The sequence below is a fragment of the Dama dama genome, chromosome 30 (genome assembly GCF_033118175.1).
Source record: "Dama dama isolate Ldn47 chromosome 30, ASM3311817v1, whole genome shotgun sequence".
NCBI lineage: Eukaryota > Metazoa > Chordata > Mammalia > Artiodactyla > Cervidae > Dama > Dama dama.
Window position 1 is genome coordinate 36,733,446 of NC_083710.1, and position 27,975 is coordinate 36,761,420.

At 45.4% G+C, this 27,975-nt stretch overlaps 1 protein-coding gene across 2 annotated transcripts in view; it reads right to left on the reverse strand.

Annotated features, from left to right (window-relative positions):
- Window positions 1-27,975, reverse strand: part of LOC133049456 (phospholipid-transporting ATPase IB) — a 458,918-nt gene that overhangs the window by 38,890 nt on the left and 392,053 nt on the right. For both annotated transcript variants that reach the window (XM_061133472.1, XM_061133471.1), the window contains 2 exons: window positions 25,381-25,469; window positions 18,020-18,124 (listed from right to left, as the gene is read on the reverse strand). In XM_061133472.1, coding sequence (XP_060989455.1) covers window positions 18,020-18,124; window positions 25,381-25,469 — 194 coding nt within the window. The remainder of the gene's footprint in view (window positions 1-18,019; window positions 18,125-25,380; window positions 25,470-27,975) is intronic.

Here is a 27,975-nt window from a genome sequence, read left to right on the forward strand (position 1 = left end):
TGGAGTGGGCACTGCCTTCCTGCCGATCGGTGGGGAAGACAATAACCTCACCCGGTAAGAACAACCGGGGAGGCCCTGCAGCCTCAGACCATTCTCTGTTTCTTTACAGACCTCAGGCCACAAACGAGTCACTGCTCGTTCAGCCTAGCCTACGGGGAGAGCCGGAGGACTTCGAGAAATTGGTTTTTAAACAGAGCACTCGAGTCACGGTCTTGAGCTGCCTAAAACCCGTTTGGGAACCAGGTGGATTTGTAATGTAAGCAAGACTTTACAAAGGGGGATGCACTCATGGTCCTGAGCCTCCAGAGTCCAGCCAGCCACTCCCAGCATGTGGGGGAAGCTCCCCCCATCCTCCCCCACCACATCCCCAGTCGGGGAGGGGACCGTGACAACAAGTCCTGGGGAGACTCGGGAAAAGCCGCCAGCTGCCCTCCCTTTCGGATGACTGTGTTCCACGTGGGATGCGGTGCTGGGCTGCAGCGCCTGGGGACAAGGTGAGCGGGGTGACAGCGGGGTGAGCCCAGGCCTGTCCCCAGCCCCGTGCCAGGGCCCAGCATCTCCACGCTTGGGCACAGGTGGCGTCTGAGCTCTGTGACCCCAAGGGACAGGCCTGGCCATTGGCTGAGACTGACGGCCCCGCTCCGTGTCTTGGCGGGGCCCCTTCATCACTCCCGGGGGACAGGTCTCTGCTACCAGGCACGGCCACTTTGGAGCTTTCCCAGATTTTTGGAGATTTCCCAGAATCCTCTCTGGAGACTAACAACTCTATTTCCCATGGCCAAGCCGCCGGCCTGGCTGAACCCCTGACTTTGCTTAAACCCTGACTTTGCTTAAATAAACTCTTACTTTTTAAAAATATGCTTTCAGTTTTCTCTTTTTGTAGGATAGTATGTAGATGGCAGTGATGTTTCTCGGATGTTGCTATTAGTTGCTATTTCATAATCTTTATGGATGACCCAGAGAGAGTCTTCTTGGAAGAGGCCCTGTCTTCTTCCAGGTAGGAGAGCTGCTAAACTTGCTGGTGTTTCTGGCAGACCATTGCTTTCAAAATTTCAAAATAAGATTACTGTCTGCATCACTGCTGGCTCACACTTTGCAGTCTGAAGAAGAGCCCTCGTTGAGAGGACTTACCTATATCCAACAGGGTGAGGCTGCCCAGGCAGGTCTACCGGATCACCTTGGTCTGGGTGCCAACAGCCTGTGGGAAAGTCTTGGCAGCTGATACTAGGACAGTGTGTGAAGGATGTGATGAAGAAGAGAAGTATAAGGGGCGCAGGAGAGAAAACAGGTTTCCCTTTTCTCTTCCAATGGAAAAAAAAACCCTCTGGATTATGAACTTTTTAAAGAGTATATTAAATGTTTAAAGTTAACTCTTCATATATTATTACCTGGCCTCTCTCTGGGTCATCCATAAAGATGATGAAATAGCAACCAAAAACCATAGTCTATCTCCAGTGTTTGATCCCTGTACTTCAGGAGTGCATAAACCGCAAGGGAGAATGCTGAAACCTCGGAGTATGACACATCTCTGCCTCTGGGAAGCGATGCTGTTTTTCTAAGATAAAGAATAACATCCATCGAGAGAGGAATGGCTAAGGAAGATGTGGCACATAGATACAATGGAATACTACTCAGCCGTAAAAAGAATGAAATGATGCCATTTGCACGAACATGAAAGGACCTGGAGGTTATCATACTTAGTGAAGTGAGACAGAGAAAGACAAATACCAAATGATATCACTTACATGTGGAATCTAAAAAAAAAAAGAAAAAAGATACAAATGAACTTATTCACAAAACAAAAACAGCTTCAAAGACTTAGAAAACAAGTCTTCTTGTGGTTGCTAGAGGAAAGGTGAGGGGCGAGGAGTTTGAGGTTAACAGATACACACCGAGTGCAGAGTGAAGGCTTGGTCGCTTAGCCGTGTCTGACTCTTTGTGATCCCATGGACTATAAGCCCACGAGACTCCTTTGTCCATGGGATTCTCCAGGCAAGAATACTGGAGTGGGTTGCCATCTCCTTCTCCAGGGGATCTTCCCCATCCAGGGATTGATCTCGGGTCTTCTGCACTGCAGGTGGATCTTTACTGTCTGAGTTACCAGGGAAGCCCAAGATATACACTACTATATAGAAAATAATCAACAATGAGCTACCGTATAGCATAGGGAACTTACACCTAGTGTTTACTTTTTAAAACCTGCTTTTGGATGTGATTTGTAGTAGTAGTCTGGGTTTTAACACCTTCTCCATTCCTGTAAACAACCAGCACATGTTATTTCTCCTGGCTGAGTAGACCCATCAGGTCCTGCCTGGGTGACAACATGCCCGCGGGTGCCGTGATTTCAGGATGGAGGCCAGGTCACGGTCAGCTCCGGAGACAGCGTTCTGAGCACACTGCATGTGTGCTCAGAGCTTCTCTGCAAGGCAGTCACTCACCTGCACTTTTTCTTTTCTCAAAAACAGTGTGAGGCCACGGTGAGAAAACCTTCCTATGTTGTAAGCTATTCTAGGGTGGGGTTGAGGGTGACCTTGGAATACTCCTGGATGAAATATGCGCGTCCCAGGACAGCCCCGGTGGGGAGGACTCCTGGGGACATCTGAACTTTGTTTCTGTGTGGACACACTGCACAGAGCAGGGTGAAGAAAGGCCAGTACTCTCTCCTCAGAGGATCTCACTCATGGCTGTTTCTCGTAAGTGAGGCTAAGTGAGGCTGTCGACGGCTCCCTGTGGTTTACAGAATAAAGCCCCACAGGTCATATGATCTGGCCCTCCATCTACTTATGAGACCTAACTTCTCAGCCCTTGTTCTGCATTTTTCACTGTGCCCGGATAACTCTTCACATCTGCCCTACAGCCAGATCCCTCCCCTGCTTCACTCTCCAGGGGCAGATCCTAATTCTCACGGTGCTCTCTGGGCAGTCTCTCCATCACTGCTACAGCAGCTTCCCACTGTATTCCCATGCTTATCTGCCATCCCTCCCTGAATTTCTATACCACCCACAACAATCTCTGGCAAAACATAGGGACTCAGTATAGGCTCTTGCCTGGTTTAGCATCACCACGAAGGACAACATCATCAGCATCTCTGGGTGAGCAAACACATACCAGCAGCCCCATGTGGAAAACTCTCGGGAGCTCCACTTTTATCCAAGCTGACTCCTAGCCATTAGGAGGAAATCGCACCAAGATTCTGTTAGAGAAACCTCTTTTCATAACATGACCTTCAACAACAGGATATGCCTATTCACAGGCATTTAAAAATAGTGGGATTCTGCTTGCTTATCAGGTGTTTTGTGCAAAACATTTGTAAGAGTTTGGACGTAAATGGTAATGGTTTATGGAGGAAAAAAAAAATTAAAGGAGTATTATGTCCTGTACTGCTCACTGATGGTTGAGCAGAGTTTTGAGAGAACAAAATATCGCTGAAAACTCTAGAGTTGTTTTTTTTTTGTTGTTGTTACTTCATTTTTCTTTTGTTGTTCCTATAAATAGTAGAAATATTCTTTGCACAGCAAAGAAAGCCATTGATAAAATGAAAGGACAACATCCTGAGTGGGAGAAAATATTTGCAAATGATATGAATGACAAGGGATATCATATATAAAATATATAAACAACATATACAACTCAGTATTAAAAAAAACCCCACAGAACACCATTTAAAAAATGGACAGAAGACCTGAATAGACAGTTTTTCCAAAGAGGTATGTAGACGGTCAACAGACACAGGGAAAACTGCTCAACATGGTACTTATCAGGGAAATGCAAATCAAAACTACAGTGAACTATCACCTCACACCTGTTAGAATGGCTGTTATCACAAAGACAACAAACAACAAGCGCTGGTGAAGATACAGAGGAGATGGAACCCGTGTGCACCGTTGGTGGGAATGTATGGAATAAACTGGTGCAGCCACTATGGAAAACAGTGTGGAGGGTCCTGAAAAAATTAAAGAAGAACTACCACATGATCTAGCAACTCCACTCCTGGGTATATATCCAAAGAAAATGAAAAGACTAATTGGAAAAGGTAAATGCACCCCAGTGTTCAAGGATGCATTATTCATCATAGCTAAGATATGGGAACAATCTTAGTACCCATCAACAGACAACTGGATTAACACACACACACACACAATGACATGCTACTCAGCCATAAAAAGAATGAAATTCTGCCATATGAAGCAATGTGGATGGACCTGGGGAATATTATGCTAAGTGAAATAAGTCAGACAGACAAAGACAGTTACTGTATGATATCACTTACATGTGGAATCTAAAACATAATACAAATGAATGTATATTGCAAAACAGAAACAGACTCACAGATACAGAAAACAAGCTACTGGTTACCAGTGGGCAGAGGGGAGAGTGGAGGGGAGAGGAAGGGATGTGAGATTAAGAGACACAAACTACTATATATAGAATAAATGAGCAACAGGGAATTATAACCATCATCTATAATAGCTTTAAATGGAATACAACTTATAATAATACTGAATCACTAAGTTTTACACCTGAAAGTAACATTACAAATTGACTATATTTCAATAAAAAACAGAAATAGATGTTCTTTTGTTGTTCTTGTAAATGGCAGAGGTAGATGAGAAATGTTGGCTGAGTATATGTGTGTGTATATACCTAACAACATCAATCAGTGGTTAGGTATGTGAAAACACTTGCTGCTGACATGAACATGAAAGCAACAAGGAAAATCCAAGTGGATCCCCAGCAGGTGCGTCTCCCGGCCTCCACGCTATGTCTACTGATGTCATGGGCTGGCCGCGCTCCAGCAGGGCTATAAAAGAACAAAAGTCAGAACCACGAAACCTCTGCTGAGTATGAGCTGCTGCCTTCGAGAAAGAAATGAAGGCAGGGAACACAGAAGTGACACAGTTATGAAGTAACCCTGATGGAATGATGTGGTTATGTCCTTTGAGAATACCACACAAAAAGGAAGAAGAAGAAGTTGATTGTAAGGATCAAAGGAGGAAGAAGGATGTCTGCTGGGCTGAGAGGCGAATTCCTTCACGATGCTCAAGACGAACCTTTATCTGGAATCAGACGGTGTACTCTGCCCATAGACAGTCCTTACAAAACAGCACAGACACATATCGATTGTTTCTGAGGATGAAAGGGTGTTCTCATTTCCCAGCACTGAAGAAACTCAAACGAAAACCTCCAAGGGATGGCAGGAATGGTCCTCAGCCGTTGGATGAGGGCGGCATGATTTCCAGATGCAAGAAGCAGGGGCCAGATGGAGCAGACGTGCAGGTGCAGTATTTCCCTGGGTTATCAAGTGAGCAGCTCCCTTGGATTTTAATTTGGAAAGCTGCTGGGGAATCTCAGAGGCTCCAGGACGCATTATTTTTGATGCTGGTCAAAGAACTCAGCACCGCGGCCATCGAGCCAGCACACAGCCCAGCCTGACACCACTGCCGTTGAGGGCCTTAGCATCTTTCATCCGTTTTGAGAAAGGCTGAATGAAAGATGCTGCCTGGATGGAGCAGGCAGAGGCCTCGGTCTCCAGCCTCAACAGTTCTCCCGCTTTCTACATATTTGTGAGGATAGTGAAAAGAATGCCACCAAGACCAGAAGGCCAAAGTTCACAGGACCAAAGTGTTTCCACTGAGTTCCTGTCCTAGGTGCTTTTCAAAAAAGACAAATGCTTTCTGAAGAAGTAGCACAGAGTCAGGATGATACAGGGCGTCTGGGTGGTAGGTCAAGGCTTTATTTTTTATTTATTTATTTTTTTTTTATTTTATTCATATTTAAGTTAACTTTATTATCTAGTTTCATGTCTAATTTTATCTTATGTGGCCTTAATTCGTTAGACTTCCCCCGTATTTTTTGTGTAAACACGTTGAAGATACAATAATCACTTCCATGAAACCACCTCAATTCTGAGAACAACAGAGAATCACAAATACTGCAACATGGCTACACACTCCACGGCAAAACCCTCGGAACTGGGTACCTTTAAGGATGAGACCAAAGTTCTTAAATTCTGTGTTTCAGATTATTCTTCCTTAAGGAGAGAGGAGGGGCGTGAGAGCCATGATTTGTTTTAAAGGCTCCTCTTAACAGAACGAATGTGTCAGTAGCCAATTGTAGTCAGCAGAAGGGTGTGTTTAACAGACTCTTCGGGCCGACCTCCACCTGCCTGGCCTGCCCTTCCTTCTCCATTGGGCTGGTCTGAGGTTTCATTCCACAAATAAGCAGCAGATGAAAATACTGTCAAGGCTTTAATAAACAAAACTATTGTTCTACAGATATCTTGAATATCTAACAATTGTGATTATTTTGGATGAACTGGCAAAAAGAAATCTATGGTAGAATTTAAATTTTAAAAATTTCATTAGTGATGAAAAGTTACGTTTGTCAGTAAATTAAATGAGTGCCTAAAATTTACTTTTTAATTTAATCACATGTTCAAGAAAACCGGGTCCTGCAGTCCCCTTGCTGAGACCCATCCCTGGCTCTTGTGACTGAAACCCTGGTCTCCTGAGCTGGCTCACCATCCCCCAAGAGACCCTACTGCCTGCAAGAAGACTCTGCCTGCAGGAAGGTTCTACCTGCAAGAAGACTCTGCCTACAAGAAGACTCTGCCTGCAAGAAGACTCTGCCTGCAAGAAGACTCTGCCTGCAAGAAGGTTCTGCCTGCAAGAAGACTCTGCCTGCAAGAAGACTCTGCCTGCAAGAAGGTTCTGCCTGCAAGAAGACTCTGCCTGCAAGAAGGTTCTGCCTGCAAGAAGACTCTGCCTGCAAGAAGACTCTGCCTGCAAGAAGACTCTGCCTGCAAGAAGACTCTGCCTGCAAGAAGGTTCTGCCTGCAAGAAGACTCTGCCTGCAAGAAGGTTCTGCCTGCAAGAAGACTCTGCCTGCACTGAGGAGGCCCCGGTTCAACCAGACAGCCCCCTTGGCTTTCCCACCAGGTTCTCTGAAGCCAGCAGGGCTCTTTCCTCAGATCTCTGTCTTGTTGGTCGTGTGTATTGATTTTATTCGGGTCTCTGATGAGCGTCACCTGGAGAGGCTCTGCTGCCACTCCAGCCCTGCCAGTCTCACCCCAGCACAGAGCTCTGCCTCATTTTCCTCCTTTCCTCCTGTTCATTTTTCTGTTTGTTCTCTGTCACCTGCACTGGAATGTGAACCTCAGCACAGCAGAAATCTGTCTCGCCCTATGCCACACCCTGGTCTGGCGGGTCCTCACTTCAGACTTGTCTCCTAGTAAGCCGATCACTGGTTCTATTTGTTTGGAAGCCAATGTGGTGACTCATTAGCAAGTGTGTGGACTCCCAATTATCCCTATTATACCACCCATGGTGCCCTGAGTAGATGCTAATTGCATGAGAGAGAAAACATGCTGAAGATCCATGTTATCAGTGTCTTGTTAGGAAGCAGAGACTTTGCTGAGGTCCCTGAGTAGCTGAAAACTGAGGGACCATGATTAGCAAGCAGTCATGCCTGTGTCCTGTGTCCTGGCCCAGAGAAGGATTTATTCTCTAGAGACACTACTCAGTCCATCACTAAATGCAGTGATTCTCCGACAGTGACCATCTCCTAGTTCTTGTGTCTTGGAAATTTATTCTCCAAGTTCTTCTCAATCTCAGGGTCAACAATGTAATATTTACCTGTGACCAATTGGGCAAATAGATGGGGAAAAATGGAAACAGTGACAGACTTTATTTTCTTGGGTTCCAAAATCACTGGGGATGGTGACTGCTGCCATGAAATTAAAAGACACTTGCTCCTTGGTAGAAAAACGATGACAAACCTAGACAGTGTATTAAAAAAGCAGAGACATTACTTTACTGACAAAAGTCTGTATAGTCAAAGCTATGGTTTTTCCAGTAGTCATGTATGGATGTGAGAGTTGGACCATAAAAAAAGCTGAGCGCCAAAGAATCGATGCTTCTGAACTGTGGTGCTGGAGAAGACTTCTGAGAGTCCCTTGGACTGCAAAGAGATCAAATCAGTCAATTCTAAAGTAAATCAACCCTGAATATTCATTGGGAGGACTGAAGCTGAAGCTTCAATCCTTTGGCCATCTGATGTGAAGAGCCGACTCATTGAAAAAGACCCTGCTGCTGGGAAAGATTGAAAGCAAGAAGAGAAGGGGGTGAGAGAAGATGAGATGGTTGGATGGTGTCACCAACTCAATGGACATTACTTTCGAGCAAACTCCGGGAAACAGTGAAAGACAGGGAAGCCTGGGGTGCTTCAGGCCGTGGGCTCACAAAGAGTTGGACATGACTGAGGGACTGAAAATCAACAACAAATGGGCCTCGACTGGGCTTACAGGTGCCAGGCACAGATGTGGCCACGTCATCTGACACAAACACCCATGCCTGGGACCTGGGCGATATGTTCAAGCAGTGTCAGGGCAGAAGCAGATATGGGATGTCAACGAAAAATGTCCAGCAGCGCATCTGAACTTTCCCCCCTCAACAGTCCAGTATGACTGGGGGATTCAATAATCTCGTGACTGCACCACAAAACCCACTGGCAGGGCACCAGAAAGTCCACACTTCTTTCCTCAGCCTCCCCAAGAACTGAGGAGTGAAACAGGCGGTAGCATTCGGTCCTTCCTGGACAACATCTCACTGTGGCTCTGTTTCAAAGCAGGTATTCTGGGTCATCTGGTTTCTGGCTGGGATGTTTTGCTCCCATATCAGCTGGAGGCAGGGGAGACGGGTTGGGGGGGTGGCAAACAGAATGCAAACAGCTCACCAATAATCAAAGGAAAGCAATTAGCAGAGATCTTCTAAGGTGGAGAAGAACTAATCTCTGCCTGGAATGTGAAGCGTCACCATTCAAATGATATGACCTGTACAAGCAAAACAGAAGTCTTACGTCCACCCTTGATTGCTTCTCTTGTTGCTCAGATGGCTTAAATATTAATAAAGTCAACTTTCAAAAAAGAGGATTAAAATAGTTCATGTTAGTTTTAAAAGGATGCTATAAGCTGTCAATCCTGGGTCGTTACTGACATTAACTTCATGGGTGAAAAATTTTTGAAAAGGGGTCTTGTTGGCAGATAAAAGTTGACACTGAGCTAACTTAAGTCATAATCCAAAAAAAAAAATTAAACATATTTAAGTCATTTGACAAATAGAATGAGAACTGCTGCCAGCAAACCACTGATCAACACTGAATCTGCCTTCACCCATTACCTTGTCTCCCTACATCGCAAGGAAACAGCACTCCTGCCCACCCCTCTCCGGGTGGCCTGTAAAGATGCCATCATCATTCATCAAGCTATGGCTAGTGGCTAGATTCTGGGCACATCTTGGCACAGCTAGCCTGCTTCCCAAGGTGGACGAGAAGTCTATTTCTCGCTTCAAAACAAATGACAAATGGTGTTCAGAAAAGTTGTTCCTAATTATCAAACACCAGGCCATAACAACAACAACAGGGCCCTTGGGATGGAGCATCATAAAATATTAATAACAGAGCCGATTAATTCTAGTTGACACGGGCGGCTTAGGCGTTCATTAACCACATGCTAGTCAGGTCTCTCACCTCCTTAAGAGTTTATTCCCTCATCCCCTCCTCCCTGGGCCCAGGATGCAAAACAGTCCCCAGAAATCCCCGTCTGGGTCATCCCATCAGCCCTCCTGTCATTTTCTGGGTCATTTACTCTCCCTGTCCCCCAAATGCATTTCCTCGCCTGCTCTGACATCTCCCTGGTCTTACCTGGGAGTGTTGCTGCCTCTCTTGCTGGTTATTTCCCTGAGAAGGCTCACTGGTGTCTAAACTGAAAGACCTGCCGGTGCTCGGCCTTGCCCCAGGCTCTTCCCCATGCTCAGGGTCTGTTAGGCACACGCTGGTCCCCTGGAAGGTGATGCTGGCCGGACACCATCTTTCTCCACAAGGCTGCTTCTCTCTGAGCCCGTGGAAACAGAGCAGTCTTCATCAGCTCCCTGCCCTTCTCTCTTCTGCAGTGGTCAGCTGCTTGGCTTCTGCGTTCCTCTAAGCGAGGGTATGGTTTCTCCATTTGCTCCATGTTCTTCTGCATTTAGGGACCTAAAGCCACCACCCCCTGGCTCCCCAGCTCCTTCAGAGCCCTGCTCATGATGTCAGACCCTAGTCTGAAGCCTCTGATGGGGCTCCCGCTCCAGGACCAGCCTCCCTCCTGGTCTCTGGGGCTCCGAGGCTCTCTAGGAACTCTGTGGAAGGTCAACTCAGAAACTGAAGCACTCAGTGACTCTCACTATCTTGGCTTCCTAGAAAGAGCCCTGGACTTGGAAGATGAGGTCCAGCCCCTGCTTAGTTGGATGACAGGGGCGTGAGTCCACCTCCCAGAGGGCAAGCTCTCCACTCTGTACAGAAGGAAAGTACCAATTGCTGCCTGCAGCGACAATTGTGATGAGGAAAATCAAATGGGGCATCATGTCTTCAAGTCCATGTCATTAATAACAAGGAAGGGGATGCTTCTTGAGATCCAGAGACTTAAAAAACAGAGCAAGCACATGTTATGTGTGGACCTCGCCTAGATCCTAAAACACACCTAATAAAACCCTAAAAAGACAGGGCGGAGATGACCCAGAAAATCTTTATGGGCTGAGCATCAACTGATACTGAAAAATGATTGCTAATTATTACAGGTGAAAACAGGCAGTGGAGTTACAATGTTTCTATGTCACAACACAAACAAGGATAAGATATATTAGTCATCAGTTCAGTTCAGTCGCTCAGTCATGTATTAGTCATCAGTTCAGTTCAGTTGCTCAGTCGTGTCCAACTCTTTGCAACCCATGGGCTATAGTCCACCAGGCTGCTCTATCCAAGGGGATTCTCCAGGCAAGAATACTGGAGTGGGTTGCCATGCCCTCCTCCAGGGGATCTTCCCAACCCAGGTCTCCTGCATTGCAGGTGGATTCTTTACTGTCTAAGCCACCAGGGAAGCCCATAATGTAGGATATTTAGAGCCAAATGCTGACGTAAGCCAGGGTGAAATGCTGTCATGTCTAGGATTTGCAAAGAAAAAACAGGAGTGGGGAGTCCCCTGGCACTGCAGTGGTTAGGACTCGGTGCTTTCACTGCTGAGCGCCTGGGTTCAGTCCCTGGTCTGGGAACTAAGATCACCCTGCAAGCTGTGAGGCGTGGCTGAAAACAAGAAAGAAAATATTTATAAGAATAGGTGTATCTGATTGAAGGCAGAAGAGAAGGGGTGATAGGAGATGGTTGGATGACATCACCAATTCAGTCGACATGAACTTGGGCAAACCCCGAGAGACGGTGAGGGACAGGGGAGGCTGGCGTGGTGCAGTCCATGGGGCTGCAAGGAGTCAGACACGACTTGGTGACTGAACAACAACAAAAGGGTCTAGATGAAACAACTGTGGCAACATCTTGGAGACTGTGGAACCCGGGCAGTGAGTACACAGCAATTCCTTGTACTAGTCTCTCTACTCTTGTGTTTGTTGAATATTTGAATAATCTAGAAAACTGTAGAAATGAACATACTCAGGGAAGCCCAGGCGTATGTCAGGATAGTGGGAAGACTCAGGAACGAGGGAGCAAGGTCAGTGTGTCCGGGGGAGGAAGCATTTGTCCTCAGGGCTGGGTCCCTGCAGGACGAGGATCCGACTCCCATGTTTCTCCAAGCCCTCCGAGAAAACCAAGACCCAGTGGAATTGAACTGCAGTTCTGCTTCTGAATTACAGACACAGGAGTATTAACACTTTCTGAACATCTACATGTGCTACGGATTTAACATGTATTATTTCATTTAGACCTCAAGTCAAAGTGATGATAAGCAAACTAAAGTTCAGAGACATTTGTAACTCAGCCAAGGTCACACAGCGCAGTGAGCAGCCGGGCTTGGAGCCCAACTCAGGTCTGTCTGTCTCCACAATCTGTGTTTCCTCCCCAGCTTCATGACACATCGATGGAAAAAATGCAGCTGGAAGTGAAATAAATCTTACCCAGGTGTCGGAGGCAGAAGTTTGCCACCTGGCCTGGAGAGGTTCATTGAAATGATGGCATAATTTCCTAACCTTTTAGCTAATAAAACAACTAATAGATATTTTAGGGGGGAAAGTGTGGGGAGTGGGGTGGAGAGGGAAACAAAATGAATGTGTTGTTTGCAGCCAATACTTTGAGAAAGAAAGTATTTTTCCTGAAATGATATAAAACCCATATTGGAGAATAATATACAATCAAGCTGGTCATTTCCTATTTTTGGCCTTGTTTCTACTCATCTTTGACTCAGCAGTTGTACCCAATTTGCCTTGGAGGAATGACGAAACCAAATAGCTTTTTAAACATCATTTTAAAAATCAAAGGATTTCCATTTGAAGATCAAAGCATAATGGATATTTTTTTGGTAAGAGCACACACTCAAAATGTATTGGGCAGTTTTTGTGTTTTGTTTTTAACATAACTGGTTTCAAAAGAGCCTGGGAGAGTGTGGCCTGGAGTGGAGTGGATGAGATTTTTGGTCTGAAAACCCTGCTGATGGTGCTCTGTGACAATCTGGAGGGATGAGGTGGGGACGGAAGTGGGAAAGGGAGTTCAGGACGTGGGTGGGGGGGCGGTCAGAAACACATGTATACCTATGGCTGATTCATGTTGATGTATGGCAAAAGCCATCACTATAGTGTAAAGTAATTATCCTTCAATTAAAAAAAAAAAGAACAAACCAACCCCTGCTGATGTGATTCAGGCTCTGTCCTCTGGTTCTGGGCAGATGACACTCCACGAGGAGGCCCAGATGGCCAGCGAGGACCATATCCTGGCTGTGCAGAGCAGCCTTGATGCGATGAACGCTGGGGGACACGAGGAGGCTGTGGCCCAGACAGAGGAGCAGAGAGGAATTTCTGAGGGGCAGATGTGTGTCTAGATTTCCCCTGAGTGCTGGCTCAGGTGGGGCAGAGTGGGAGGGTGGGGGACATTGAAGCCTGTGCATCAGTGCTCGCAAAGGACAGAAAACCACATGGGGGATGCGGTGATGGCTCAAGGCCCGAGGAGACCAGCCACATGGCTTCCTCTACCCAGGCCTCAGCGGGCTTGGGGAAAGCACATAAACGAAAGAATTCCACCACCTGGCTGGCCCAAGGCAGGGGCAGCGACCAGAACTCTTGACCTTGAACCTGGAGAAGATCAGCATAGGGTCCACCCCACCTGCCTCCTGCCAACTCTGATGAGCAGAAAGGTCTGGGACAAGACTGGGGCCTCCTTGTTGCTCCTTCAGACTTAAGGCACAGCTGGGAAACTAGGCGTTTGCATCAAACACACCCTGCCTTTCTTCTTGCTTTGATGAAACACCTAAAACACCAGGACACCCCCTACTACACACCAAGGAAGAAAAACAATGTAAAGGGGAAAAAACAATAGCTTGTCCCCTTACATGATATTTTAGGCATTTGTCTGAACTGTATTTGTAAAGGAAGTGGCCACTGGTAGATTTTCTTCCAGCAGGAAAAAAAAAAATGCATGAGTTATGCATTAGGAATAAAGAGGGAGGGATAAACAGCAAGGTCCTACTGTATAGCGAGGGAACTACATTCAAAATCCTGAGAGAAACCATAATGGAAACCAGTATGAAAAAGAATGTATAAATGCATAACTGAGTCACTTTGCTATAAGCAGAAAGTAACACAACATTGCAAGTTAACTCTAGTTCAATTTTTTAAAAAAAGGAATAAAGAGGGAAAGATATTACCAAAACATTGAAACAAGGAATTCTTCCAACTTAGCTCATTTTTAAGACCATGTAGAGTAATGGTGTGCATGACAGACTGTTCCATAGGCAGAACGGTAGGGCTATCTTCTGGTGAAGAACACTGGGAATATGGGTTGGCAACAGGTGTTCTGAACAACCAAATGCCTGTAAGTTCTTAGCATCTGTACTGTACACAAACTACCTGGTGAGAAAAATGCTCCACCCAGAAAAAACAAACTGAAAATCAAGAAAAATCATTTTGCTCATCCCCTTGGCATTTCTTACTTCACTATACTTTCTAGACACCTAATTATCTTTCTCAGTTTCTTTTCTCTAAGTCATGAGAACAGGCTGATTTATGTCCAAATCACACAGGTTAATTTTGGAAGCTGATTCCACTCATGAGAGAAGGCAGAAACCATTTCATGAAACTTTAAGGTTTACTAAAATCATGCAAAAGTCTGGGGGCTTAGATAAGATCAATAAAATGTTTGGGTATTTTCACTGGATGAATTAGGGGCACAGAAGGGGTACTTGGAATCTCCAGGTACCATTTCAAAATGGTCATTTGGCACAAAAGGCCAAATGGAAAGGGGTTTTGGAATTGATGCATAAAGATTTTGGTTCTGTTTCTTATGAGCACGTTCCTGAGAAAAACAGCTAGACGTGGCTGTTCATTAGACTTTGCCAGTGACTTGACCTGCTTTTAGGACTTGGCAGGCTGTGCTCGAGGGGCCCTCTTTCGGGCATCAGAGCTAAGCTGAGGGACAGTGATGGGCAGGGTTCGGCCATGGAGCCAGGACACCTGGGTGCTGGGGCAGTGGGGAGGACCAGAGTCCCTATATGTGCTTCTACATGAGCTCTCCTCTCAAGCCACCAGATGAAAGGGCCCTGTCACTAGAGGTTGAGTGACAGCCTGCACCCTCGGTGGCCACTTTCAACAGGAGCGATCACCCTGGCACCAGATGCAAGAATGTTGCAGGTTCACCTTCCTCACCTCGCTGGGTTTCTGCATTTCCACTTGGTCAACAAATATTTACGGGGTCTTCCCCAGTGGCTCAGTGGTTAAAAATCCACTGGTCTGGAAAGATCCCACATGCCGTGGAGCAGCTAAGCCTGTGCACCACAACTACGGAGCGTGCGCTCTAGAGCCCATGTTCTGCAAGAAAAGCTGCTGCGATGAGAAGCCTGCACACCGCAAAGAAGAGTAGTCCCCGTTGGCCGCAACTAGAGAAACCTGAGCAGCAACAAAGTCCCAGTGAAGCCAAAAAGAAAGAAATTAATTCAATTAAAATAAAACAAATATTTACAGAGCTTCCTTACGTGCCAGACTGACAGCTGGAGAGAGAGGGGTGGATGAACTCAAACATCACATGGGGTGGGGAAGCAGGCACGGGGAGGTGGGGGGAGAGACAAAATACTCAGGGTCTCTCAAAGAAGGCATTTGTTTGTGACTCTTCAGAGGCGGGGACAGGGTGGCCCCTACCCCAGCCCAGGCTGCACCTCCCCCAGCAGCTCCTCAGCAGCAGGGAGTCCAAGCAGGAGTGAAACGAGCCAGGCAGGTGGTAGACGAACAACTGGGAGAGCAGAGTCCTCTCTCTCTCCAGAGCAGCTGCCTCTCCAGGCTGCCCATGGACCACCCAGGAAATCTGGGAGCCACTGGGGGGAGGAGGAAGGAGTGAGGGGTGCTGGGAGGCCTGGAGTCCCTGAACTAACCTCTCCAGGGGCCCCACTGTGAGGCCAGATCTGGGAGAAAGGAAGTTGTGATCCTGCACACCCATGTTCACACCCTCCCTCCACCCCTCTAATCGACTGTCCCAGTAAGGAGTTTACAGAGTGCTCAGAGAAGAGATTCCAAAATGCAGGAGGCAGAGACCACATTTAAACTCCAGTTATCTCTTGATCCACCTGAACATATGAAAGCGAACTTTGAACAGGATAAGCGCTTTTAGAAATTACATTCTCTTTGAATCTGAAAAAGTATGTGTATGTCTGTATAACTGAATCACTTTGCTATACACCTGAAACTAATACACATTGTAAATCAACTATACTTCCATAAAAAATAAGTATTTTTTAATTTACTTTTTTTTTTTTTAACCAACCACAAGCTGAGGGCCCACGACACCCTTCAATATCACAACCTTCCTGCCAAACCAAAGCCCAGCCCCCGACCTTTTGCTGGCCAGAGACTCAGGTTTGATCCCTGGGTCAGGAAGATCCCCTGGAGAAGGAAATGGCAACACACTCCGGTATCCTTGCCTGGAGAATCCCATGGACAGAGGAGCCTGGCGGGCTACAGTCCAGGGGTCGCAAAGAGTCGGACAGGACTCAGCAACTGATCACAGCACTGGTCAATGTGCTGTCACTTGTCATAAACTCAGTTTCATAAATTCTAACACCTCCCACCCTCCATGAGTCTCCATCTCTAACAGATGAAGATAGTCTCCTTATAGGAAATCTCTCGCCCAAGACTGCAGGGCTTGCCATGGCTGAGCCAGGATTCGGACACAGGCTCAGAGCTCTGTGATCCTCCCTGCACACATCCTCCCTGACTCGAGCCTCTGCCACACAGGCTCTCATCCTTTCTGTGCATCCCCATCCTCACAGCTCTGTCTTCCATCCTGTCTCCAGTGGGCAGCCTCTTTCGACTTCTCAAGCCAGAGGCCGCCTGGGATCGCCGCGTCTTCCAGACGTCCCCTGTGCCGCTAACCCCCCATCCAGGCCTGTTCTGAGGACCCCACGGGCCGGAGATCCCACCCAGGTCAGCTCAGACTTGGTGAAGGGTTGTCTTACACTGCCTTTCTTGCAATGTTTTCCTGTCCAGTGTTTGAGAAGAGTTTTAGAATTTTGCTTGGAAAGTCTCATTGTCCTCAGAAATGACTCATGATCTCTTAGCAATCACTGTGTATATATGGGAGAATTCTTGAGAAACAGGAGAGCCTGTAAATTTTTTTGCAAATAGGATAAAACAGTGTGCTTATTTCGCTTGACAGTTATTAAGACTGACATCCATGTATTAATTTCAATTTGCAGAGGCATCTCCCTATTTTTAGAAGCTATGGACATGTTGTTTTTGGAGATTAAAGAATTTTGTGGGTCCTTGACAACCTAGACACAAGCCCTGTGTCTGCTGTCCAATGGGGAGAAGAGGCCTGCTCATCCTTAGCTGTGTGGCCTGTGTATCAGTTATACACAGACCACCTGAAAGCCCAATCCTGCCCCCACCAGTCACAGCTTCAGACAGAGATTTTTGTCCAGCTGACTGATAAAGTCTTATGCTAATGGACTCAGGAAAAATGTCATAAATACACACAAAAAATCACAACTTCAACCACAGAGCCTTCAATCCTATACTCTTCAGCCCCTTTCCTAAAATATCTAGCCATTTGAGATGATATTCCTGATACTTCTCAAAATATTTGCATTCCCCTTCCTAAAAGCAACACAAAACAAAAATGCTTTGATTTCATTGCTTTGAAAGATGGTACAAGAAGACAGAACCTAAATAAAACAGAACAAATATCAGAGAGTCTCTGGAAGTACTCCACCTCTAGATTTTTGTTTCTTGAGTAGCTAGTTCTAGGACCCCTTCCAAGTAGTTAGAGGGGAGCCGTGCTCATAATCTCCTGGACCTCCGTGCCCCTAAGGTGGCCAAGGCCTCCTATTACCTATTACCTCCTATTACCACATTGTCCTTGGGCTCAGGTCAGTTTCCTTCAGTAAATTTTAACCAGATGAAATCTGATAACATTTTAACACACACAATTAAACCAAACCTACTCACATGCCCAGCAGTTAGGGGAGGAGTAGGGGCCACTGAGGCTCTGTAAGAAATAAGGGGGGTGGGGGAGGGGGCAGCCCCTGCTTTGCTGGACCAACCAGTAGGTCACATGATGCTGTCTCAACACCAGGAGCAAAAAATAATTCATCAAAAACAAAACAAACCCTGGGTATACTTGGAATGAACAGAATCTACACAAAATGCATTCTTCGATGAGCAGAACTTCAGGGCAGATACCATTTAGCACATCACTGGGGCTGAGAGCAAAAAGCCTGGCTTTTAAACATGCTTTGCTAATATTGCTGACACAGCACTTCTCCACCTGAAGATCACAATGCTATTTCTATTTTCTGCATGTCCAGACCCCATATAAGGCTCTGTTTCACCTGGGGGCAGGCCCAGGGACCTGAAAGTCAGATTTCATGTTGCCCTTAAGAGGACATGGTTTCTATTTCATCCATCATGTGCTCACATTGAAAACCAAGAAGAGGAAGGGAAACCCCAGAAGGAGAGATAGGGAAAAGGAGAGGGGGTCCTGGGGACCCTGGCCTGGTGCTGCCCACCTCTTTCCGTTACTGTCCCGGAGCATTGCTCTGCCCATCACTCTGGACTTCGTCTCCAGCTCCTGCACCTCCTCCAGCAGTGTTTTCTTGCAGGTGTGCTTGGCCCTGTGTCCAAGGAAAAGACAAGAAGAACATGACATGTGAACTCAGCCGTGACAACAGGCTGCTCCCCCATGGGCCCTCTCTGATGTCCTCTGACCCGGGCTGGGGCTCAGGGACACCGTGGAACATGCGCCAGCCCTGTCCCTGGCAAGGGCTCCACCTCTGCAACCTGGGAAGCACCCCAAGTCCTGCGGAATGGGCCCAGGCCATGGGTGTCAGCAAATGATCCCCTAAGAGCATTGCTTGTGGCTGCAGAGCTGGCTTATGTCCTCCAAGTCCAGACAGAAGCCCAGGGTTCCTGCAGGGTCACAGGTCTACCTCGAAAGCTCTCTACTGCAGGACCTAAAGACCAGAAGATGTTCTAATCCTCACCCAAGTGGACACATGCAGGTTCTTTGGACTGTGCCCCAACTGTAAGGTCAAGAGCCCGGGGGAAACAGTCTTCTCTCTCCTTTTAGGGTAAAAAAAGTCACAGCAAAATGGAGTTAATGATGCCAGAGGTCACTGTCATCACGCCAAACCCTTGACCTGAAATTTGGGTCAACACAAATATCCGGGCACAGATTTCCTTCCTTCTCTTGCAGACCTCAGCAGTGTAAAACAACAAACACAGTAGCAAAACAGGCTGGCCTTTCCAGCCTGTAAATCTCAAACTCTCTCCCTGACCTGCGGAAAGAGTTACCTGCACCTTCTCCTGATTAAACTAAGAAACACCTCACAATGTTTCAATAAGTGTCTGATTGCAAAGGTCTTCCTAAAATTGAGATTAAACAGAGAATGGCTGGTTGGAAGCCATACAGGCGAAGAAAGGGCACTGATGGAGATACAGGTTAGAAATGAGAAAAGAGAAACTGTAAAAAAGCAAACAACTCTAGCAGAGCAGCACAGGGCAGTGTTTTTCTGAAAAACTTTTTCTAGTTTTTCTGCAGAAGTGCATGTGGGCTGCCCATCAAGCACCCAGACTCAGAGACAGAATCAGAACCAAATTGAGTGTGTCTGCAAAGACATGGCACAACACAATGGAACCTTCTGGAGACCTGAGCTGCCCCACGGAACCACGTGCTCCCATCCACCTTCCACCTTCAAGGAGTCTGGGAAGACAGCGCCCAGTTGTCTGCTGACACCCCAAGTTCATTTCCGGTGGAGAGTCAGAGCGGAGGCTCTGTGTAAGTGTAGGTCATTCATTTCCCCACAGGAAACAAGAACTGAACCACACAGTTTTCACACATAATTCCTTAACCACACCAAGCAGTGTCCTGAGACTCAGGGGCGATTAAAACACTGCAGTTCAAAGCGGAGACAGGGGAATTTTCATTTAAACAAGAAATGAGAAAATGTTTAACTTTCTGCTGGAAAGAAGACAAAAAGAACGTGACACTGTTCACTATGAATGAATATGCCAGGCCCAACGTCTACCTTTGATCTCAACTGGGCTTCTGGGCTGTATTGATAAGAGCCATCTGGGTAAACAGCCAGCCCCACTCGACTTGGATTCACCCCAGATACACGGGTCCTGTGGAGTGTGTCTGGCTTGTCCTTACTGTTTCAGTAATGTCTTGACTCCAGCATCCTCCTTTCCTTCTTCCTTTCTCGCCCACAGAGCAAGCAGTGCTCATCAACCTCTAGACCAGCCCCTAGTGTTATTCTCTGGGTTGGGGTAGGGGAAGGGAAACACGAAGAAGTAGGCTTGAAACAGGAAGGCTGGACCACAGGGCACAGAGCACCAGAAACCTACACCTTGGGCCAAGAGAAAAGAGACTTTGACCCATGGGACTGAAGCTGCCAGTTTTCACTCATTCATAAAATTGCTCAAGAAGGAAGTAAGCATGTTGATTCTACTAGGCCTTGTTTACGTCCCCAGTAGATGAAAATGCATTCATACCCAAGAGTTATTCAGCAATTTTGTAGTATTTCCACAAGGCTAGTTCCCGGGAGTCAGCCTGGGAAGTTAACCAGTATGAGAACATGGCTAGTCTTCCTGCCTGGAGCACTGCAGTAGAGTTGATGCTAGCAATTTAACACCATGTTTTTGGGGACTGTCCTGGTGGTCCAGAGGCTAAGACTCTGAGCTCCCAATGCAGGGGCCCTGGGTTCAATTTCTGGTCAGGGAACTAGATCCTGAATTTGTGGTTGCTGTTTAGTCCCTAAGTTGTGTCTGACTCTTTTGCGACCCCATGGACTGTGGCCCACCAGGATCCTTTGTCCATGGAATTCTCCAGCCAAGAATACTGGAGTGGGTTGCCATTCCAGGGCATCTTCCTGAACCAGGGATCAAACCTGAGTCTCCTGCATTGGCAGGCGGATTCTTTACCACCAGAGAAGCCACCAGGGCATCCCAGATCCTGCCCACTGCAACTAAAAATTCCACATGCCACAACGAAGACTGAAGATCCCATGTGCCGCAACTAAGACCCAGTGCAATCAAGTAAATAAATAAAAATAGCTAAAAATATTTTTCTTCAAGAATCTTTACCTAATAAGGCCTTACTTAGAGCAATGATTCAAGACCTCCCCTGCCAAAGTCTACATTTGTCATCGACTAAAATCTAATACTTCTAAGTTTCAAAAAGCCAGCCACTAAGTAGTAACCACTGGCAAGGAAATCAGGTCTCACCATGAGCTGGGGTTGGGTTTGTTCTGAATCACAGCTTGGGCAGTGTGAACCCAATTACCTGTGGATGGCTGTTTCCCAGGGCTCCTCCCCCAACCCCATGTCCAGAGGCCAGGTGAGCACAGAAGAGCAGGTGGGGGTGCTTAGACCCTGTAAGAGTGTGTGGCAGTCCACACTGAACCTTCAGAGAGAGTGAAAGGTATTCTCCAGGTTATCAGAGATTTTTGAAATAAGTAAGTTGGCCTAAAACCCTGAACTTTTCATCTTCTTGTTTCTGAAATTTTTTTCCTGGACTCCTTTTTCTTTTTTTCCTTATGGAAGGAGAACAAGTCAGAAGGACACATTAGATTCTAAATGTGGATGAAAATGTAAATAGAATGTGCCTCAAAAGAAATTAGTCTAGTTGGAAGGTTTTTGTTTTTTTTTTTTTTAAATCAAGGCCCCGTTGTACACAGAAATTTCTTATTACCTTTTATTTCCACTTAACTGCCTATCGGAGATTATAATAAGGAAATGAAGTCATTCTGGACTTGCCGAATGTACTGTGTGCTGACTGGTAAGGTATAGGAGATACAGTTAGATAAAAAGAGATGGGTCCCTGAGTTCTGTGGCCTTGAGCTTTATATTATTTTTATAAAGCAACGTAAGTGAATTGTTGCTTTATGAGCATAAATACATGGGAGCTTACCTAAGAATGTTGTCATGGGTAAACACTTTGGAAGCACGTGAGCTAAAGGATATTAAAGTAGTTCTGGATAATTTAAACTGCATGCATCTAATAAAAATATTCATTAGCCAGGTAGCATCTATCATCAATTATTTTAATAAAAGATGTTTTAGTTTAGTCCCTCATGAAAATTCTGGTTAACAGAGTAACAGAAGAAGTTTTTTTTGTGAAGTCCAAATCTGCCTTAACATAGTTTAATAATGAATTTTCATTCAGAAATTTGATAGGCTTCACTGAAAAAAATCACCAAATTGTCTCATGCTATTTTTTCTTCCTTACGCTTAACTGTGCAGTCCTGAAAATGGGAGAGAGACTGGATGAAGAAAGAGGGAAAATGCAGGAAGACAGAGCAACCTGGGTGCACAGAAATGCACAGTTAAGTCCCCTATATACGAACCTTCAAGTTGCGAACTTTCAAAGATGAGAATGTGTATTGGGTTCCAGCACGGAGCCAGCACCTGCTCCATCCACATCAGGTGTGAGGGACACTGCAGCTGGCCTCCCGCCTCCTGCTGCTGACGACCCTTCACTTCTACCATCTCCCACCTCCTCTCCCTCTGCTGCTCAGTAACTCTTCTTGTCTGTTCACTCGATGCCAGCCCCTGTGTGCCTGCTATTGTACTACTAGGTACTGTACTGTAAGATTAAAAATGTTTTATTTTTTGTTTTGTTTTTAATGTATTACTTGTGTTAACAGTACTATAGATCACTATAGTACTATATAGCTGATTATGTTATTTATAGTTGGGTACCTAGGCTAACTTTGTTGGACGTATGAACAAATTGGATTTAGCAAACACACTCTTGGAAAGGGACTCGTTTGTATGTAAGGGACTCCCTGTATGTGAAAAGGCAGGACTGCTTTGCGCTGGAATTTGAAAGTGTTTTTAAAATAGAGTTAACCACCAAATCTCAAAATAAAACTAAAAGGTCTTAAGACTGGCCCAAGGCAAGATGAAAGAATCACAGCAAATTTACAGAAGGTTCCAGACACTGCCTCAAGCTGATTCATCAGAGCCAGCCCTCCAGCTGCCCCTGACTCCCTATCATGTCACACAAGCTCTCTTCTCCAGAGTCCAGGGTGCAGCCTGGCACATCATGTGACAAGAAACATTCTACAGTCTGAACCAAATGACGGGCAATTTTCTGGACAATTGGGATTAATGTTCTTGTTCAGTGTGTAGGAAGGAAAAACAGGACAGCTTTGTAAAGCTGAAGAAAGAGAAATGACAGGTAAGGATCATGGCCTCATTAGAGGTAAGCAACTCATAATACACTTTCCCTGGGAGAAGACTCTGAATTTACTTGCAGTGAAGTGAAGTGAAAATCACTCAGTCGTGTCTGACTCTTTGTGATCCCATGGACTGTACAGTCCGTGGAATTCTCCAGGCCAGAATACTGGAGTGGGTAGCCTTTCCCTTCTCCAGGGGATCTTCTCAACCCAGGGATCGAACCCAGGCCTCCCGCATTGCAGGCGGATTCTTTACCAGCTGAGATATCAGGAAAGCCCCCGAATTTACTTGACTCAACAATAAATATTTCAGGCTGGGAGTATAATAGGAGATAAAAGATGGACTCCTTGATCAGAAGCAAAATGTCCAAAGAAACTTGCCGAATTCTTGCTTTTGAGGAGAGGGATAACTATAGTTTAGACATTAACTATGTATTATTGGTCATATATTTTGGGCAAACACTCTGGGTCAGAGGCTATACACGCCATACAATCCAAATTAAATGAGACAAAAATGCATTTCAGGAGATGGGTCTGGAATTCAGAGGGGCCTTTCCTGCGCCTACCTGGTTGGCAACTGCCTTGGAAAGAAGTGACTTCCCTTTCCATATGGTGGAGCTGGAAGCAGTGTCCTTGTTAAAATGTAAATAGCGCTAATCTGACAGTGCCAGGACCCCTCCCCCCCCGAAAAATCCCGCTGGAGAGGACAGATAATTTGCTTCATGCAGACAGGGAACTCTTCCTTGGAATGTATTAGAAATGATCCAGAAAACAGAGGAGGTGGCAGAGATATTACAATCTGCAAATACTCTCTTTTGAAATGGTAGAAAGATACTCCTGCCAGCATCTCACTTAGCAAATATATCAGTCTCAGCAAAAAATGTATGGCAGAAACCAACACAATATTGTAAAGCAATTATCCTTCAATTAAAAATAAATTTAAAATTGTGTACTAATAAAATTTTTTCATGACATTAATTTGATAGTTGAATTAAAAGAGACCAAGATTAATTTATAATCAAGTTACTAGTCTCAAACTATACACTAAAAAGTGATCTGATGTAATTAAGACCACATTCTATTTACCTAAAACTAACTTGATGATCTTGCAAAACTGAAGAAATTTGGCAAGACAATGTATTGTGCCATAATTGGGCTGTGTTATGAGCACAAGTCATAGAACTCAGATTTTCTTTCAGTTCATTTATTAGATTAAGAAAACATCTTTCTTGGATATCATAGTTTGATTTCCAAGGATTCAAATTCTGCTATTTATAGAACACAGTTTTAGCAGATAAAATGGGAGTAGTGATAAATCAAAGTTTTTGAGAAATCACAGTTATTTAATTTTCACTAACAGTTATAGAGCTTAGTGAAGAGAAGGAAAAAAAGAAAACACCCAAAATATGTGCTATAAAATCCTCTCTCCCACCTTCTCTCTCTGCAGATCATTGGTTATCAAGATAATGCCAAGATGAAGATTTTTTTCAAAATACACTCCTACCTGTCAGGTAGGAGCAGTTCTCATTGAGTGTGGGAGGAAGGGAGAGAGAAAAATAAAATCTGATGTCTTCTCCTGGAAGGTTTGGAATCAAGTCTCAATTCTCTACCTTAGAGACGCCAAATAATTATGCTTTGCCCAAAGTAATACCAATCCAGGAGTCTCGATTTTCAGGGAAGTTGGCAACAGTATAAGTCATCAGGTCTAACCCTGTCCTCAAAAATTAACCTGACCTCTTTTGCAGTATTCCTTCTTTTCCTTGCAGATGAAATAAATTTTATCTTGGAGCCTTGTAGCTTTTTTTCACATTGTAAATAAGATAGTTAGAAAATAATATATTTTGAAACACAAACAAAAATGGAGCATAAGTTATTTCCTATTGAACCTATGTAATAATTTTGTCATTGTGATTAATCTTCTCATAGACTTGTAAACTGACACTTCAGGAAAATTATATTTGAAGGATTCTTACTGGGAGTAATTTGGAAAAACAAAGACTACTTGATTCTAAGCATCTGGTGATTTGAAATGACGTACATATACACACAATTTCCCTTTAAGCATGGAGTTTAAAGCCAGACTATATTTGTGATCACTCAGCATTGATAAAAATCAATGAATTTTGAGGGGCTTGTCTAGTGATCCAGTGGTTACGGATCTGCCTTGTAATACAGGGGATGCTGGTGCAATCCCTGGCCAGGGAACTAAGATCCCACATGCCTGGAGGAGCTGAGTCCTCACACTGCAACTATGGAGTTCACATCACAACTGCAGACTTCATGCAACACAAAGAAAGATCCTGCATGATGCGATGAAGCTCTCGTGTGCCGCAACTAAGACCCAACACAGCTAAATTTTTTTTAAAAAATCAATGAATTTTGAGTTACGCTTCTTAACCCTGGTGGAATGGATCTGTACTCAGAAATTCTCCCTTATAATCCTGTACAAGCAACACCTCTCTTGACATTCACACAGTCTGACTCCTATTCTACTATATTCTCCTATCAAGGTGAAGCACAGGTTAAAAGAAAACAAAACAAGCCAACATCCTTTATATCTGCTGTGGCAGGTGGCAGGAGACCTGTGACTTCAGAAATCTCACAGCATCTAACACCCTACGGAGGGGCTTGCTAAAGACTAATAGAGGACACAGGACAAGACCTGGGGTATCACTTAATCTCTCACTTACGCTCTCCATGCCACGTCTTCGATCAGACATGCGGTGGGAACCAGAAATAATCCCAGCCAAAAGTGCGCAGAGCTCAGAACCATGGTTGCCTGCAAAAACCAGAAGTGACACATGCATTAACACTGCTGAGAGAGAGAAATGTAATTCAATCAGTATAAAACACCCCTTAAGCAAAAGAAGGTTATTAAGTTCAATGAAAGCTGAAATACACACTCAGGAAGAATGTCAAGGGGACCAACCGGTGGTGAGAGCCCCTCATCATGATCTCCATCAGCTCTTGTCTCCACCCTGATAGGTTGATGAGTTTTGTCTCCTCTTTTATAAAGCACTTCAAACCCCTTCACGGCAACAGGAGTGGGAATGGGAAAGGAAGCAGGATTAGCCCAAGTCTCAGAACTGAACCTGAGATGCAATCTCCCGATGCTGCCCACCCAGAGTTACACTGCCTCTTTAAGTGTTACATGCTGTGTATATGTCCATATACATTGATGCATATGATGGCTTTTGTGTGTTCTGTTTTGGAATCTCCTCAGCTTAAAAAAAACAATTCACAGGCCTCAAACACAGTGTATCACTCCAGGTCTTGATCCACTGAGACTATGCAGACCACCGACCACTGGACCCACTGTGAGATCACATGTCAGGAAAAACGCATGCAGAGGTCTCTCAGAGGGAGTGCACTGTAGTTTTCATAGCTCTTTGGCTATCTCTAGTTCCCATTTCTCATACAGAAAGCATTAACATAGAAGGAAAATTGAACTCACCCGCCCAGCCACAGCAGCCCAAGCAAACCACAGGGAGATGCTGAATTATCCAGGTTCTTTCTGCAGGTCCCGCCTTCCTCCTCCAAACCTATCCCAGGTTGATGGAGCAGCAGAAGGCAGGCTTGTGAAAGCTACATTTGTGGGGCTACTACATCCTGGATCATTACCGGCTGGTATATTTATCAAAGAATACAGTCACTTAAAAATAAAGTCTTATAGAAATGACAATTATCTGATAAACTGGAGGTGTTAGCTAATGCTGTGATGGTAATCATTTTTCAAGACGTATGTGGATCAAATCGACATGCTGTATGTACCCCTTGACATACGATGTTAGATGTCAACTGTGTCTCAATAAAGCTGGGAAATGCTTTTTGACAAAAGTAAAAATAATATTTGATAACAATCATGTATGTGCTATTTAAAGTGGGTTATGAAACATCAGTAAGAACTCTCATGGCTGAGGGAAATGAGGAAAATAATCTTTGAACCCAGTTGACAAAGGTTATGTGGGAATTTGGAAGTATGGTTTTGTCGTTGGTTTTTAAAACTTGGAGCTGTTAAAACATATTGTGGAAATAACTGATTTTGAGGGTGTGTCTCCAGAAAGATTTTCTAGTGTCTTGATTTTCACATATTGACTAAGTTCGAGGTACTGAAATCTCTGCCAAGGCCACAGCTATTGGTATTGAAATTGAGATTTAGTTAGATTGTTCTTATTCTCTTAGCATTAAAAAAAAAAAAAAGGTTTATTAAACTGGACTAGGTGATGAACAGCATTACTTACTCCCTTCTCCCCAGCCACATACACTACTGAGTGAGGCATCCTTTTGATGTGCTAACAGCCCCACTAGGAAGAAGGCACCCTCAGTTAACCCATCTTTAGCTAGTGAGGACTCTTGGGTTGGGTGCCAAATGCATGGGCTTCCCTGGCAGCTCAGTGGTGAAGAATCCACCCACCAATGCAGGAGACTCCAGTTTGATCCCTGGGCCAGGAAGAGCCCTTGGAGAAGGAAATGGCAACCCACTCCAGTATTCTTGTCTGGAAAATCCTATGGACAGAGGAGCCTGGCGGGCTACAGTCCATGGGGTCACAAAGAGTTGGACACGACTGAGCACACATGCCAGCTGCAGAGGAACCTCTTGCAGTAAATCAGAGGCTTGCCACAGCTGGTGAGAGCCCAGAGAGGGTAGAGACGGTCTGGATGTAACACAGCACCGTATCTGGACAGACCAGGGTGCCGTGAAACAAGTGGCCAGGGATTAGAGCATGCAGAAACTTCTGCGGGCTCCTCATCACACACACACAGTGTCCATGGTGCACAGGACCAGCCACCCACGGACGTGGTGACAGACGAGAGAAGGTTCTAGAAACGAGGCTGGAGGAGCCTGAGTTGGGCAAGGTCGGTCTGTGTTTCCTGTTGTGGGGTGGATTCTGGACGCCGTGATAGCCATGCAGGAGGCATCCACGGCAGTTGCTCCCCTACCTGGAGGAGGAGACCTAGATTGCCTGGTGCATCACCGAGTGGCCAGGACTTCCCATAAATCGTTCTTCCCAGTCCCTTTTCTACAGAAGAAAATCAATACTGCAACCTCCCCAGGGACCCAACTCCCTCCCTATGTGTGAGGGGTGAGGGGCTTCCTTTGGGAGGGACCTGGTGAGGGACCACCTCCCCATGAATGAAGAGGCAGACAACAGGAACCAGGTAATTAATATGATGTGTGCGCTGAGACACACATCCCAACTGGGACATCCTTCATCCCACAAGAAAGGCCTCAGCAGTCACTCCTTGGGGCAATTACAGTATCTTTAAAACTCCAAGTGGGACCT